We start from the raw sequence: 13,856 nt of genomic DNA, 5'->3' as shown, positions 1-13,856 counted from the left end.
CTATTTCAGATAAATAGTGGTCATATCGATATCGGAATTATATCGTATTGACCGAAATTAAGAAATATACCGTGATATCAATTTTGGCCATATCGTCCAGCCCTAAACCACAGTTTTACTACAAAATCATGGTTATATAATCTAGTGTTGCAAAACCATGGTTAATTTATGGTTACTATGGTTTAACTTCAACAACCATTGTGACAACTAGTTGAACTTTATTTTTGTTCTCACATTAAGAGTTTTTAATATCTTTTTACTTTACATTTTTCTCTTTGATTTTTTGTTTTGTTTGTTTTTTCTACTTGAATTTCAGTCGTGATGGATGAGAACAATGAGGACGAAGAACTGAATGAAGCGGCGGAGAAACACCATCATGTCGAAACTGGAGAACAACCAGAGCCGAGGCCAAAAAAATCTTTCGCCTGCCCTCAGTGTGGAAAGACTTTCAACTACAAACACAACCTTCAGGTTCACATGAGAGTTCACACGGGAGAGAAGCCATTCATGTGCGATTATTGCGGAAAGAGTATCAAATACGAAAGAAACTTTCAAGAACACCGACGAACCCACACTGGAGAGAGACCCTATTCATGTATTCACTGCGGAAAGAGTTTTGCTAATAAAAAAACCTTTAAGATCCACACCCGGATCCACACTGGAGAGAAGCCGTTCACATGCGATCTGTGTGAGAAGAGATTCACACAAGCAAGAGCTCTCAAATCGCATCTGCGTTCTCACTCTGGAGAAAGACCGTTTCACTGCGATCAGTGTGGTAAAACATTTTTTACAGCACTATCCCTGAGGAAGCACTTGAAAATCCACAAGCAGGAGAAACCTCACGTGTGTTCGTTGTGTGGAAAAGCATTTACAGAGCTTGGTTCTTTAATAGTTCACCAGAAGAGACACGAGGGTCTGAAGAATCACATATGCGGTGAGTGCGGGAAGTCGTTTATTACAAATAGTGAACTGAAAGTGCACCAGAAAGTTCACTCCGGAGAAAAACCGTTCCAGTGTTCACACTGCGACAAGAGATTTAATCAAACCGGACATCTGAAAACACACGAGAGGATCCACACCGGAGAGAAACCGTATCACTGCACTGCATGCGGGAAGAGCTTCAGTCAGTTCGCTTCTCTTCTCAGACATAAAAGCACTAATATCTGCAATAGTTTTGACAAAACCTGATGAGCCATGATTTGAAAATCATTAGCCATTGCAGGGGTGTTGGAAGCTATGTAAATAACTTATATCAATGTATGATTAAAGTGACATTAAAGGCACAATATGTAATTTTTGCCGCTAGATGGCGCGTATTCAAAATAAACAAAGAGCAGTGACTGAGTGTGGAATCATGGGTGACTTGGTCTTGAACCCAACAAACCGGAAATCGAGGGGTTATGACGTCATTGGCAGGCGACACTGGACACGGTGCGTATCACTAGTTAAAATTGCTTATTTCTCTGGATTTAAACATTCTTCGAAACATTTGGGATATTGTAAGTACACGAGTCAGCAAAATATATAACACTGTTCTAGTGATTTTTGGATATTTTAATAAAAAAATCGTACATATTGTGCCTTTAAATCAAAATGGATTTATTTTCTGAATGCATGCTATGGAACAAATCATTGATGCATGTTTTTCATCAGAATGTCATAACTTGCTGCAGTTCAGCCAAATGCTTTCAGATCCAGCGCAGCTCATTGTCTGCAGGTAAACTACCAGCCAAAAGTTGTTTAATGTTTTAAAGAAGTCTCTTCTGCTCAGCAAGCCTGCATTTATTTGATCCAAAGTACAGCAAAAACTGTAAAATTGTGAAATATTTTTACTATTTAAAATAACTGCTTTCTATATGAATATATTTTAAATGTAATTTATTCCTGTGATTTCAAAGCTGAATTTTTAGCGTCATTACTCCAGTCTCACGATCCTTCAGAAATCATTCTAATATTCTTATTTGCTGCTAAAAAAAAAACATTATTATTATGTTGAAAACAGCTGAGTAGATTTTTTTCAGGTTTCTTTGATGAATAGAAAGTTCAGAAGAACTGCATTTATCTGAAATAGAAATCTTTTGTAACATTATAAATGTCTTTATCACCACTTTTGATCAATTTAAAGCATCCTTGCTAAATAACAGTATTAATTTCTATCATTTCTTTCCCAAAATTTCTTTCCCCAAGATTTTGAATGTTAATAGTGTATAATGTTGCAAAAGCTTTTTATTTCAGATAAATGCTGATCTTTGAATTTTTCTATTCATCAAAGAATCCTGAAAAAATTTACTCGACTGTTTTAAATATTGATAATAATAATAATAATGATACTACTAATAATAAATGTTTCTTGAACAGCAAATGAGCATATTAGAATGATTTCTGAAGGATCATGTAACACTGAGTCATGATGCTGAAAATTCAGCTTTGATCACAGAAATAAATTACATTTTTAAAATATATTCAAATAGAAAGCAGTTACTTTAAATAGTAACAATATTTCACAATTTTACTGTTTTTGCTGTGCTTTGGATCAAATAAATGCAGGCTTGGTAAAAAAAAAAAACATTAAAAATCTTACTGTTCAAAAACTTTTGACTAGTAGTGTATATATTCAGGCGTTTCTGTGCTAATATATGGTTGTTTCTCTGTTTGGAGTTATAATATTACTTATTATAGATGAATTGAAGACTCTAAATTGTCCCCTGACTTGTGTGTATACTTGAGTTGTATATGGATTAAGTGGTTCTCGCCATGAATATAGACATATGAATGCTGGAATGGTGTTAAGAAGTAAATAAACAAACAAACAAACTTAAGTTGTCATGTTGGGTTGTGCATAAAATTTATTTTATTTAAGAGTAACCAACAGTATGCTATACTTATAATTTGTAGTGCACATTCATGCATCTAAAATGATACCAGTTTTAACGTTAATTCACTTTATTATACTTCATATTTGTTGTATTTAAAATACCTTACGTGTAACCAACAGTATGCTATACTTATAATTTGTAGTGCACATTCATACATCTAAAATGATACCAGTTTTAACGTTAATTCACTTTATTATACTTCATATTTGTTGTATTTAAAATACCTTACGTTTTTTTTCCATTCTTATCAACATTTCTCCATTTATATCTCTCAGAACTGTGTTTTTTCATGCATACTGAACGCTCCAACCGGTGGTGCAAATGCATTAATTTCTCAAAAAAATAGAAGATGATCACCACTGTTCAGCCAATCACATTCAGATGTGCAACTTTGGCTTTATGTGATCAATATTAATCACCTGATCAGCTGAATTCTGCTCACTTTATCTTAGTTACCCCTGTTATCAGAAATATGAAGATATTTAAAAATTAGTATATATTTATAAAAAAATGTAATTAACTGTAAAGTGCAAAGCTTGAATGTTTGAATAGAACTTCTGAATTGTGTTCCTGAAATCCACCCTTCTGCAGCTTATTTTATCGGTTTTATTTTTGCAACCATGTAAACTAATCCAGATGTTGCAGTTGTTTTTGTGTGATGATGTAGATTCTAGAACTTTTTCTAATGCTGAAAAGTACAATTTCCACAATTACAATGCAGCATTTAATAGCATATTTAAGAAAAATTTGGAATTTCAGAAATGATATCAGTAAGAACAAGTTGCAATGTTCAGATAAATCAATTTCAAGTAATACATTTTAAATATGAAACCACAATTAAGTAGTACTATTTTACTTTATTATGCGCCTCTGACCTGCACGCTCTATGCCGCGCCCTCCCATAATTTAAATAATAATAATAATAATAATTAACGGTCCTTTCATTTTACTGTCTGACTGAGATTTCATGGAGATTTTACACGTTCAGTAGAAGAAAACATGATTTTAACAGATTATTTTGGTTTACTACTGACCAAAAGTGTTAGGAAATTGTACTATTTGTTATCTTAGTTCAAATTAAATTGCTGTTTATTGTTTCTTAAGTAAATGTAATATTTAAGAAACCCTATATTGTGTTTTAGTCATTGTTATTTGGTGCTGAAGAAATGTTAAATCTGGGTTGCTGTGGTAGAGTGAAAATACAGAGTAGCCTAATCTGACAATGGATCAATTCAATCTGTCTTTTATTTTAACTATAGCGAGAGCGCAACAAGAATGATGAAAGGCAGCTTAACCCAATGTGCACCCTTGAAAATTTATTGGTTTTACTCATTAAAAAAAAATAAATGGTTACTATAGTAAAACCATAGCAAACACAAATCAACCATGGTTTTGCTACACTAACCATAGTTTAAACCATGGTATTTCTATAACTGGATATATAAGTAATCAATACCCAAAAAACAATGGTTGCTACTTTTACTTTACTTTTAACCATGGTTAATTTTCATAAGGGCGATGCTTCATGTTTTTGCTGTTGTTGTTGTTTTGTTGCTCTCTAGATGTTTTGAACAGTATTTGTCACCTTCCAAATTTCGCCTAGAGCTGATGATGTCATCGACACAATCTATTAATAAATTATAAAAAAAAAAAAAAACACTAGGTTAATTGAACGAATTTAGCATAAATATAGTCAAAGGTAATTAAAGCTGCAGTCCGTAAGTTTTGCCTCTTTGTCGCCATCTCTGTTTGAAAGCCTGGAATTGCAGCTGTTTGCAGAATTATCTTCATTGTGTGGGTTGTACTCCGGCACGGCTCCAGCGCGTATGAATCTAATGTTTTGAGGAAAATAAACAAACAAACAAACTTAAGTTGTCATGTTGGGTTGTGCATAAAATTTATTTTATTTAAGAGTAACCAACAGTATGCTATACTTATAATTTGTAGTGCACATTCATGCATCTAAAATGATACCAGTTTTAACGTTAATTCACTTTATTATACTTCATATTTGTTGTATTTAAAATACCTTACGTTTTTTTCCATTCTTATCAACATTTCTCCATTTATATCTCTCAGAACTGTGTTTTTTCATGCATACTGAACGCTCCAACCGGTGGTGCAAATGCATTAATTTCTCAAAAAAATAGAAGATGATCACCACTGTTCAGCCAATCACATTCAGATGTGCAACTTTGGCTTTATGTGATCAATATTAATCACCTGATCAGCTGAATTCTGCTCACTTTATCTTAGTTACCCCTGTTATCAGAAATATGAAGATATTTAAAAATTAGTATATATTTATAAAAAAATGTAATTAACTGTAAAGTGCAAAGCTTGAATGTTTGAATAGAACTTCTGAATTGTGTTCCTGAAATCCACCCTTCTGCAGCTTATTTTATCGGTTTTATTTTTGCAACCATGTAAACTAATCCAGATGTTGCAGTTGTTTTTGTGTGATGATGTAGATTCTAGAACTTTTTCTAATGCTGAAAAGTACAATTTCCACAATTACAATGCAGCATTTAATAGCATATTTAAGAAAAATTTGGAATTTCAGAAATGATATCAGTAAGAACAAGTTGCAATGTTCAGATAAATCAATTTCAAGTAATACATTTTAAATATGAAACCACAATTAAGTAGTACTATTTTACTTTATTATGCGCCTCTGACCTGCACGCTCTATGCCGCGCCCTCCCATAATTTAAATAATAATAATAATAATAATTAACGGTCCTTTCATTTTACTGTCTGACTGAGATTTCATGGAGATTTTACACGTTCAGTAGAAGAAAACATGATTTTAACAGATTATTTTGGTTTACTACTGACCAAAAGTGTTAGGAAATTGTACTATTTGTTATCTTAGTTCAAATTAAATTGCTGTTTATTGTTTCTTAAGTAAATGTAATATTTAAGAAACCCTATATTGTGTTTTAGTCATTGTTATTTGGTGCTGAAGAAATGTTAAATCTGGGTTGCTGTGGTAGAGTGAAAATACAGAGTAGCCTAATCTGACAATGGATCAATTCAATCTGTCTTTTATTTTAACTATAGCGAGAGCGCAACAAGAATGATGAAAGGCAGCTTAACCCAATGTGCACCCTTGAAAATTTATTGGTTTTACTCATTAAAAAAAAATAAATGGTTACTATAGTAAAACCATAGCAAACACAAATCAACCATGGTTTTGCTACACTAACCATAGTTTAAACCATGGTATTTCATATATAAGTTATATAAGTAATCAATACCCAAAAAACAATGGTTGCTACTTTTACTTTACTTTTAACCATTCATAAGGGCCATAAGGGCGATGCTTCATGTTTTTGCTGTTGTTGTTGTTTTGTTGCTCTCTAGATGTTTTGAACAGTATTTGTCACCTTCCAAATTTCGCCTAGAGCTGATGATGTCATCGACACAATCTATTAATAAATTATAAAAAAAAAAAAAAACACTAGGTTAATTGAACGAATTTAGCATAAATATAGTCAAAGGTAATTAAAGCTGCAGTCCGTAAGTTTTGCCTCTTTGTCGCCATCTCTGTTTGAAAGCCTGGAATTGCAGCTGTTTGCAGAATTATCTTCATTGTGTGGGTTGTACTCCGGCACGGCTCCAGCGCGTATGAATCTAATGTTTTGAGGAGTATGTGTGGCAGTCAGTCACAGCACCGGTGTGAATCCTATACTTAGTAATCACAGATTCTAGCCTACGTCTTGGAATATAACCCAAATAAGAATTTTCACCAGATATTGTCATCTGAACAAGTAAGTAACAAGTCTGCCACGTTTGTTCTGACCAACTGAGGAAAAAAAGCATTACCATAAATCGCGCTACCAATGGTGATTAAATCTAAAGATCGGTTAACTCATATCAAATCAAACCGTGCAAATTATTATTATTGTTATACTTTATTCGCAGATTATTAATGTTAACAACATCAGCTTTTGCGTGACTGAGTATAGTGTGTATTCGTGAGTAGATTTCAATTTCCGCACAGTCTAATTTCTAATTGTCATACTCTTCGAATTTCATCTTAAGACATTATTTTAACCCAAACAGCAAATTATGCTCCCTTCGAACTGGTTTTCTTTAAAATATGACAAATTTACTTGTCCGAAGAACAACCACATGAGAATGCTTAATGTCAAGCCCTGAAAATGCTAAGTTTACCAGCTGCTGTGAGAAAAAGCTATAAACGACCCATCACCTGCAGCATACTCGCATGTGATATAGCCCATTAGCCGGGACAACTTCTTTATGTTTACAGACGTGACGTAATGACGCAGCGGCATGCTCGAATTTCCCGCGAAAACCTACATGTACCACTCAAACTAGAAAACATTATTATAAGCTAACTGTTGTGAATCGGGCTAAAGTAAGGCGATAGTTTTGAACACTGGCTGGTTATGTACTAGCTCAAATATTATGATTTTTTTTGTGCTAAAAAATGTACAAATAGAGTTATTAGAGATTTTATTTTACAGGCTTATTATCCTAACCCTATTAGAAGGGAATACATGCTCAAAGATTTGTATATTATGGAAATTTATGGAGGTGAACTTCAAAATTTTAAATGAGATTTATCCGACCAATTAATTTTTAAGAGTGAAATTTAATTTGGATGTGAATAATTGTGTTTTTTGTGAAAGGCATATTGAAAATCTAGAGCATGTTTTTTTTTGTGTGATTTGGTGCAACCTTTTTGGAGAGATGTACAGAACTGGCTACAGTCTAGAGAGGTTGAACTCCCACCCTTTACGATGAATTTAATTAGGTTTGGTATTTGTCTGGAAAACAAAGAGTTGGATTTTGTTATTAATTTATTGCTTTGTCTTGGAAAGTTTTTCATTCATAAATGTAGATGGTTTAAATCTAAACCCAACTTTAACCAGTAGATGAATGAGGTTAAAATTTTGGGCAAATCTTTACAATTGGTTAAAAACAAGAAAGCTCTCAAATTGATTTTGTTTTTGGGGCATGTATAAACTAATGTTATGGAAATTTATGGAGGTGAACTTCAAAATTTTAAATGAGATTTATCCGACCAATTAATTTTTAAGAGTGAAATTTAATTTGGATGTGAATAATTGTGTTTTTTGTGAAACGAATATTGAAAATCTAGAGCATGTTTTCTTTTGTTGTGATTTGGTGCAACTTTTTTGGAGAGATGTACAGAACTGGCTACAGTCTAGAGAGGTTGAACTCCCACCCTTTACGATGAATTTAATTAGGTTCGGTATTTGTCTGGAAAACAAAGAGTTGGATTTTGTTAGTAATTTCTTGCTTTGTCTTGGAAAGTTTTTAATTCATAAATGTAGATGGTTTAAATCTAAACCCAACTTTAACCAGTGGATGAATGAGGTTAAAATCGTGTGCGAATCTTTAGAATTGGTTAAAAACAAGAAAGCTTTCAAATTGAATTCTTTTTTGGGTCGTGTATAAACTAATGTTAAAAAGCCCCTTTTGGTTTGATTTATTTATTCTATTTATTTTTGTATTTTTATTTTATTTTCTTCTTTATTATTGGGTTTATTGTGATCTTTGTTTGTCACTGGTTATGCTCAACCTAAGGCTGATCACGTGTTGTTAGATTATGTGATGTGTTTATGTACCTTGTTTGTTTGTTGTAAATGGAAGCATAATAATAATAATAATAAAAACTTGCTCAAATATTGATTTCGGAACATTTTTAACCAAAAAAAAGAACTTCTTCTTCTTCTTCCTTTGATGTCGTTCTACTGCCCCACACTCCAATCTGGTAGGTGGCGGTAATGCACCTTTTAAGCTGAGTCGCCAACCTCCATAAAACGTGAAAGAAGAAGAAGAAGATGACGTCATCGAGGTAAGCAGCTCTGCACGGCTTTATTTACACAAACATAAAATACTCGTAACACAAATTATTTAAGCCGCCGTTTACAGTGTCGTTTCTGTATTCGATTATTTGTAACGCGATTTGCGTGTCCTTCGTGGTGCTTTAGTAGGCTACACAAGGCAACTAGAGATAACATGTAGCTTTTTTTGTGTTATTTAAGCCTTACAAAATGTATTTAATGAGCGAATACATCTTGAATCCATCTTCCAAAACGTGTTTTGTTTTATCGCAAATCACTACAGTATGCCTGTAATAAGTGTTTATATTCGGACTATACCGCCGCGGACTAACTCGCCATAGACATAAACAGAGAAAAGTAGCTCCGGCTATAATGTTCTTCCGCGAGACGCATGCCTTTTCTGTTCATCGACCGCTAACGTTCTTCTAGTGTTTGTTTTCTGTATATCCGTGTGTACCCACATGAAAAAATACTATTGTAAATACTATAGTGTTTTTTTAACCATATTATTGTAAAGTACTTGAATTAATTTCTTGTTGTAATTCTGTAATTGCCGTGGTAATATAACAACTAGTTGTTCTGATCTTGTGAGTGCATTAAGTAAAACAGCTTTACAGTTGAAAGGCAACGTTGGTATTTTATTAGCGGCACACCTGGTTGCCATTACTATTATCATTACTCAAATAGCGACAGATTCTGTTTACACTATTTAAAAATAGCAGTAGGTATGTTTGCATTAAAGGGGACATATGATGCGATTTCAAGTTTTCCTTTCTCTTTGGAGTGTTACAAGCTGATTGTGCATAGATAAGACCCCTGAAGTTGCAAAGACTAAAGTCTCAAAACCAAAGAGATATTCTTTATCAAAGTTAAGACTCTGCCACGCCCCCCTAAAACGGCTCGTTCTAACACGCCCCCACATATCTACCTCACTATGTGGAAATATATGCATAATGCTGCCCAAATGTTCACGCACATCACAGTGGAGTCAGCTGTCTTAACCGTGGCTTGTGTACTGCAAACACATGCAGCTTCATCACTGTGTCTGTCACGCGACTCTGTTCCCCTTTCGGGCTTGAACTGATGGTACAACTAATGACATTATTTACGGTCTTTACATTTATTTTGAAAGCTGAAGCTCGCGATTATGGTAAGGGGCGTTACATTTCCGACGAGTGCTGGCGGTGTTCAGTCAATCACAATGCACTGGGTCAGCTGGCCAATCAGAGCAGACTGCGCTTGTCGGAAGGAGGGACTTTGTAGAAAACGAAGCGTTTGAGAGAGGCGGGGCATAGAGGACCTACAATAATGTACAGTATTTGAAAAATAATGTGTTTTTTGAACATTAAAGCATGTCAACATATTCTGTTACACCAAATACACAAAATAATGATCTTTAAAAAAGCATCATATGACCCCTTTAAGTGTAGACAGATGCTATTTATACTTAGTGGAAATAATGGCAGATACTCTATAGGCTAGATTATATTAAAAAAGTATGCAATAGTTAAAATTAAAATATTTATTAAAGCTATCAAATGGATGCTGCCATATGGGACAATTAGTCCTCTCTACACCTACCCCAACCCAAATACTCATCAAATAGCTATTTTGCTGCTTTATTTCCACATTTCCCGCAAATGTTTTATTAATTTTATTGAAAATAAATGCATTTTGTATCAGCTATATGATAGGGAAAAATAAGATGAACGAAGTTGGTTAAAGCTGGATTCGAACTCGGATCAACTGCAGCTATCCAAAGTTGCCATTGTGCATTTAAGTCCCTACGCCACTGACGCGGACTACAGCCATGTAATTTTGACTGGATGTATATGGTACATTAAATATATAAATGAATGGCAACAATTTATATATTATATTTAAATCGTTTATTTAACATTGTTGACAAGGCACCGTCTGAGTAAACAAGAAGTAAAAACAAAAAACATTTTGAATCTGAGTAATGTATTATTTATTACAATATTTGAGTCAACAATATGACCACATAAATCCACATCAGTAGCTTTATCTACACTCATTCCACCCACCAATGCCTGGTTGGGTCAGTCAAAATTACACAGCTGTAGTGGCGTAGGGACTGAAATGCACAACAGCGACTTTGGATAGGATTGATCCGAGTTCGATTCCAGCTTTAACCAACTTCGTTCATCTTATTTTTCCCTATCATATAGCTGATTCAAAATGCGTTTATTTTCAATAACATAAATAAAACATTTGCAGGAAAGGTGGAAATAAAGCACCAAAATAGATTTTGATAATATTTGATAAGTATTTGGGTTGGGGTAGGTGTAGAGAGGACTAATTGTCCCATAAAGCAGCATCCATTTGATAACTTTAATAAATATTTTCATTTTAACTATTGCATACTTATATGTAGTCTATAGAGTATCTGCCATTATTTCCACTTAGTATAAATAGCATCTGTCTACACTTAATGCAAACATACCTACTGCTATTTTTAAATAGTGTAAATAAAATCTATCGCTATTTGCACTTAGAGTAAATGACGTACTGCTAAATAAAGCTATTTTCACTCATTCAGTGTATATAGAAGTGAATTACAATTAAAATATATGTTTATTTGAGCGATTGTCATTTTCCATAGAAGGGGATGTGCCAAGATAACATGGGCTTTGTTTGTGAACCATGTCACCACGTGAAATCATGTTAAAATGACACTTAAACTGTGTCGCATGCATTAAAACAGGTATTGAGGAAACAACACAGCGTAATAATTGCATCAACATTTATCAAGAACATTAAGAATGTACCAACGTCTTTTCATTACCGCTTTGCAGTCGCTTTTGACGAATCTGCTGGAATGTACGAATCTGAAAAAACAGTTTGAGGCTGTCTACACTGGGCATGGCAAAGAAACCGTTGCAAATCATTTTGCGTCAGTACTAGGGGTGTGCGATATTGACCAAAAATAATCTCAATATTTTCTGGGATTTTATCGATAAAGATAATTAGACAATATTTTGCTGAGTGTGTTATTGTGCTGATATCTTAAGGACTACCGTGGACAGCTGAATTCTGAAGTTTTTGATATTCTTATTCTGTGTGGTCAGTTCACAGCAGTGCAAGTTTAACTTGATTTGTACCTTTTATGGGCATTTTTACTTTTATAAAGCCTTTTTTTTTTCTTCTAAAAGTGTACATCATCTTTTGAGTCAAATTCTTACATGTAATCAGTCAATTATAATACTAATACATTTAAGCTGTTACTAAACAAATGAGATCAGTATCAATAAAATTCATCTTTGCAGAAGTGGCATGTAGATGTATTTACACAATGCAGCTCAGAGGGACAAGGAACAAGTCACTGTTAATAAGTGAGTCATTGCGATTGAACCGAATCATTTAAACGGTTGATTCATTCAGGAACGAAACATCATGTTGCCCAGAGACGCAAAACTGTGGCTGTGTTTGGAATGTTTTTTGGGGGTTTTTTTGTTGGCGAAATAGCGCAGAAACAGCCAATATGGTGTCTAAAACGTAAGTCTCTCAATATTAACTTATTGTTTATTGAACTGTTGTATAAAATCAAGATCACATTTGTAACCATGCTGATTTTTAAGAAAAAACTGCGCTATTCATGTGATATTGATTAACTATATGAATTAATATAAATATATACATTTTCTGCCCCCTTATCTTGAATTATGTGATCATTCTTAATGCATATTAATAGACTGAATATGCAGTGAAAGAACGCACTCTAAATGCGCATGTGCACTAAAGCCAGTGTTGGTCTAACCAGACTTCATCACGTCGTGTATGCGTGCCTCTGTAGGTGTGTTATACTGTTATACTCGATAATGTGATGTCTCACGAGTTCAGTATTTGCACTAAACCTGCGCAGATTTGGCTTGCATGAACTTCCCCAAAAAATTGAGTGAACATAACATGCGAAAAGTAACCCGCCAAATTGGCTAGTGATTTGACAGCGTTACCCACCACAGCTGATTTTTACCCGCATTTGGCAGGTTGGCGAGTGTTAATTTCAAACCCTGATTGTAACCGTCTATGACTGAACCGAACAGAGTCACTGCCAGCCAGATCCGGGCCGGTTACGGTGAACAGGAAACAGGCCAGTGCTTTACAGCCGCATCACAAACACATGCGCGAGAGCGAGCTGCGGGCCACACTCGGCCCAAATAACACTCGCCAATGCCGAGGCTGAGCCGGAGGCGCCGCAGGGCAGCCGAGCTCGGGCCGATTACTACATGCTATCTGGGTCTCAAGACTTGCTGATGCAATTTTAATGTTATTTAGCTTTATTTCTATTAGCTTATTAATGTTTGTCAAAGAAAAATTAGTTTTAGTTACTTTTACGTTTTTTTTATTTTATATTTGAACAGGACAAACTGTAAAGATGGGTGTCATTTTTGTGTTGTAGCTAATATTCAGATTTTAATCATGTTAGTGTGAGAAGTGCGATTTTTCAATACAGCCTTTTTAGAATTTCAGCATACAGCCTGATTCACAATACTCTGTATTTCTAATGGAAAAAAAAAAAAACTTCCAATGATAATATAGCCTACTTAGTATAAAGTGAGATGATCCTGAATGGCTTGTTTAATGAGTGTTTATAGTCTGATGCTCATCAATATTTCATGTCAATAGATCCTTTATTTCATGTCAATAGATCCTGTTTTCACCTCATTCATTGTGCTGATTTCCTGCCAGTTAAAGTTAATTTCATTCTTATCGTCAGACTTGTCGTTAATGATGGGGCAGATAAAAGTAGGATTGAAATATGAATACAAATCTCAGAAACAGAAAGAGACGAAACAGAAATGCATGTGTGAATTTGTATAAAAATTCAGATACTTTACTATAGATAGCAGATACAGGTGCATCTCATCATCACAATTAAAAGAACCAAAGCCTTAAACTACTTCAGTCTGTGTGCATTGGATTTATTTAATACACGAGTTTCACAATTTCAGTTGAATTACTGAAATAAATGAACTTTTCCACGACATTCTAATTTATTGAGATGCACCTGTATACATAAATGCTTGAAATGTGTAAAGTAGTATAAAAACAAACTCAAAAACGTTGGCAAATCTGCTCCTCCTTCAGTGAAGCTCCTCCCACAACAAGCACCCCT

The 13,856-nt window shown here is 34.2% G+C and overlaps 1 protein-coding gene across 1 annotated transcript in view; it reads left to right on the top strand.

The window, feature by feature from the left end:
• The window catches only part of LOC107662828 (gastrula zinc finger protein XlCGF8.2DB), a 4,024-nt gene extending 2,701 nt beyond the window's left edge, over positions 1 to 1,323 (top strand). The window contains exon 2 of the mRNA XM_016452945.1: positions 317 to 1,323. Within this exon, the coding sequence (XP_016308431.1) occupies positions 322 to 1,188 (867 nt within the window). The 5' untranslated portion in view covers positions 317 to 321 and the 3' untranslated portion in view covers positions 1,189 to 1,323. The remainder of the gene's footprint in view (positions 1 to 316) is intronic.
• The last annotated feature ends 12,533 nt before the right edge of the window (positions 1,324 to 13,856 follow it).

This window comes from Sinocyclocheilus anshuiensis, unplaced genomic scaffold, assembly GCF_001515605.1.
Source record: "Sinocyclocheilus anshuiensis isolate Anshui unplaced genomic scaffold, SAMN03320099.WGS_v1.1 scaffold1815, whole genome shotgun sequence".
NCBI classification, from domain to species: domain Eukaryota; kingdom Metazoa; phylum Chordata; class Actinopteri; order Cypriniformes; family Cyprinidae; genus Sinocyclocheilus; species Sinocyclocheilus anshuiensis.
This window is presented reverse-complemented; position numbering and strand designations above follow the sequence as displayed.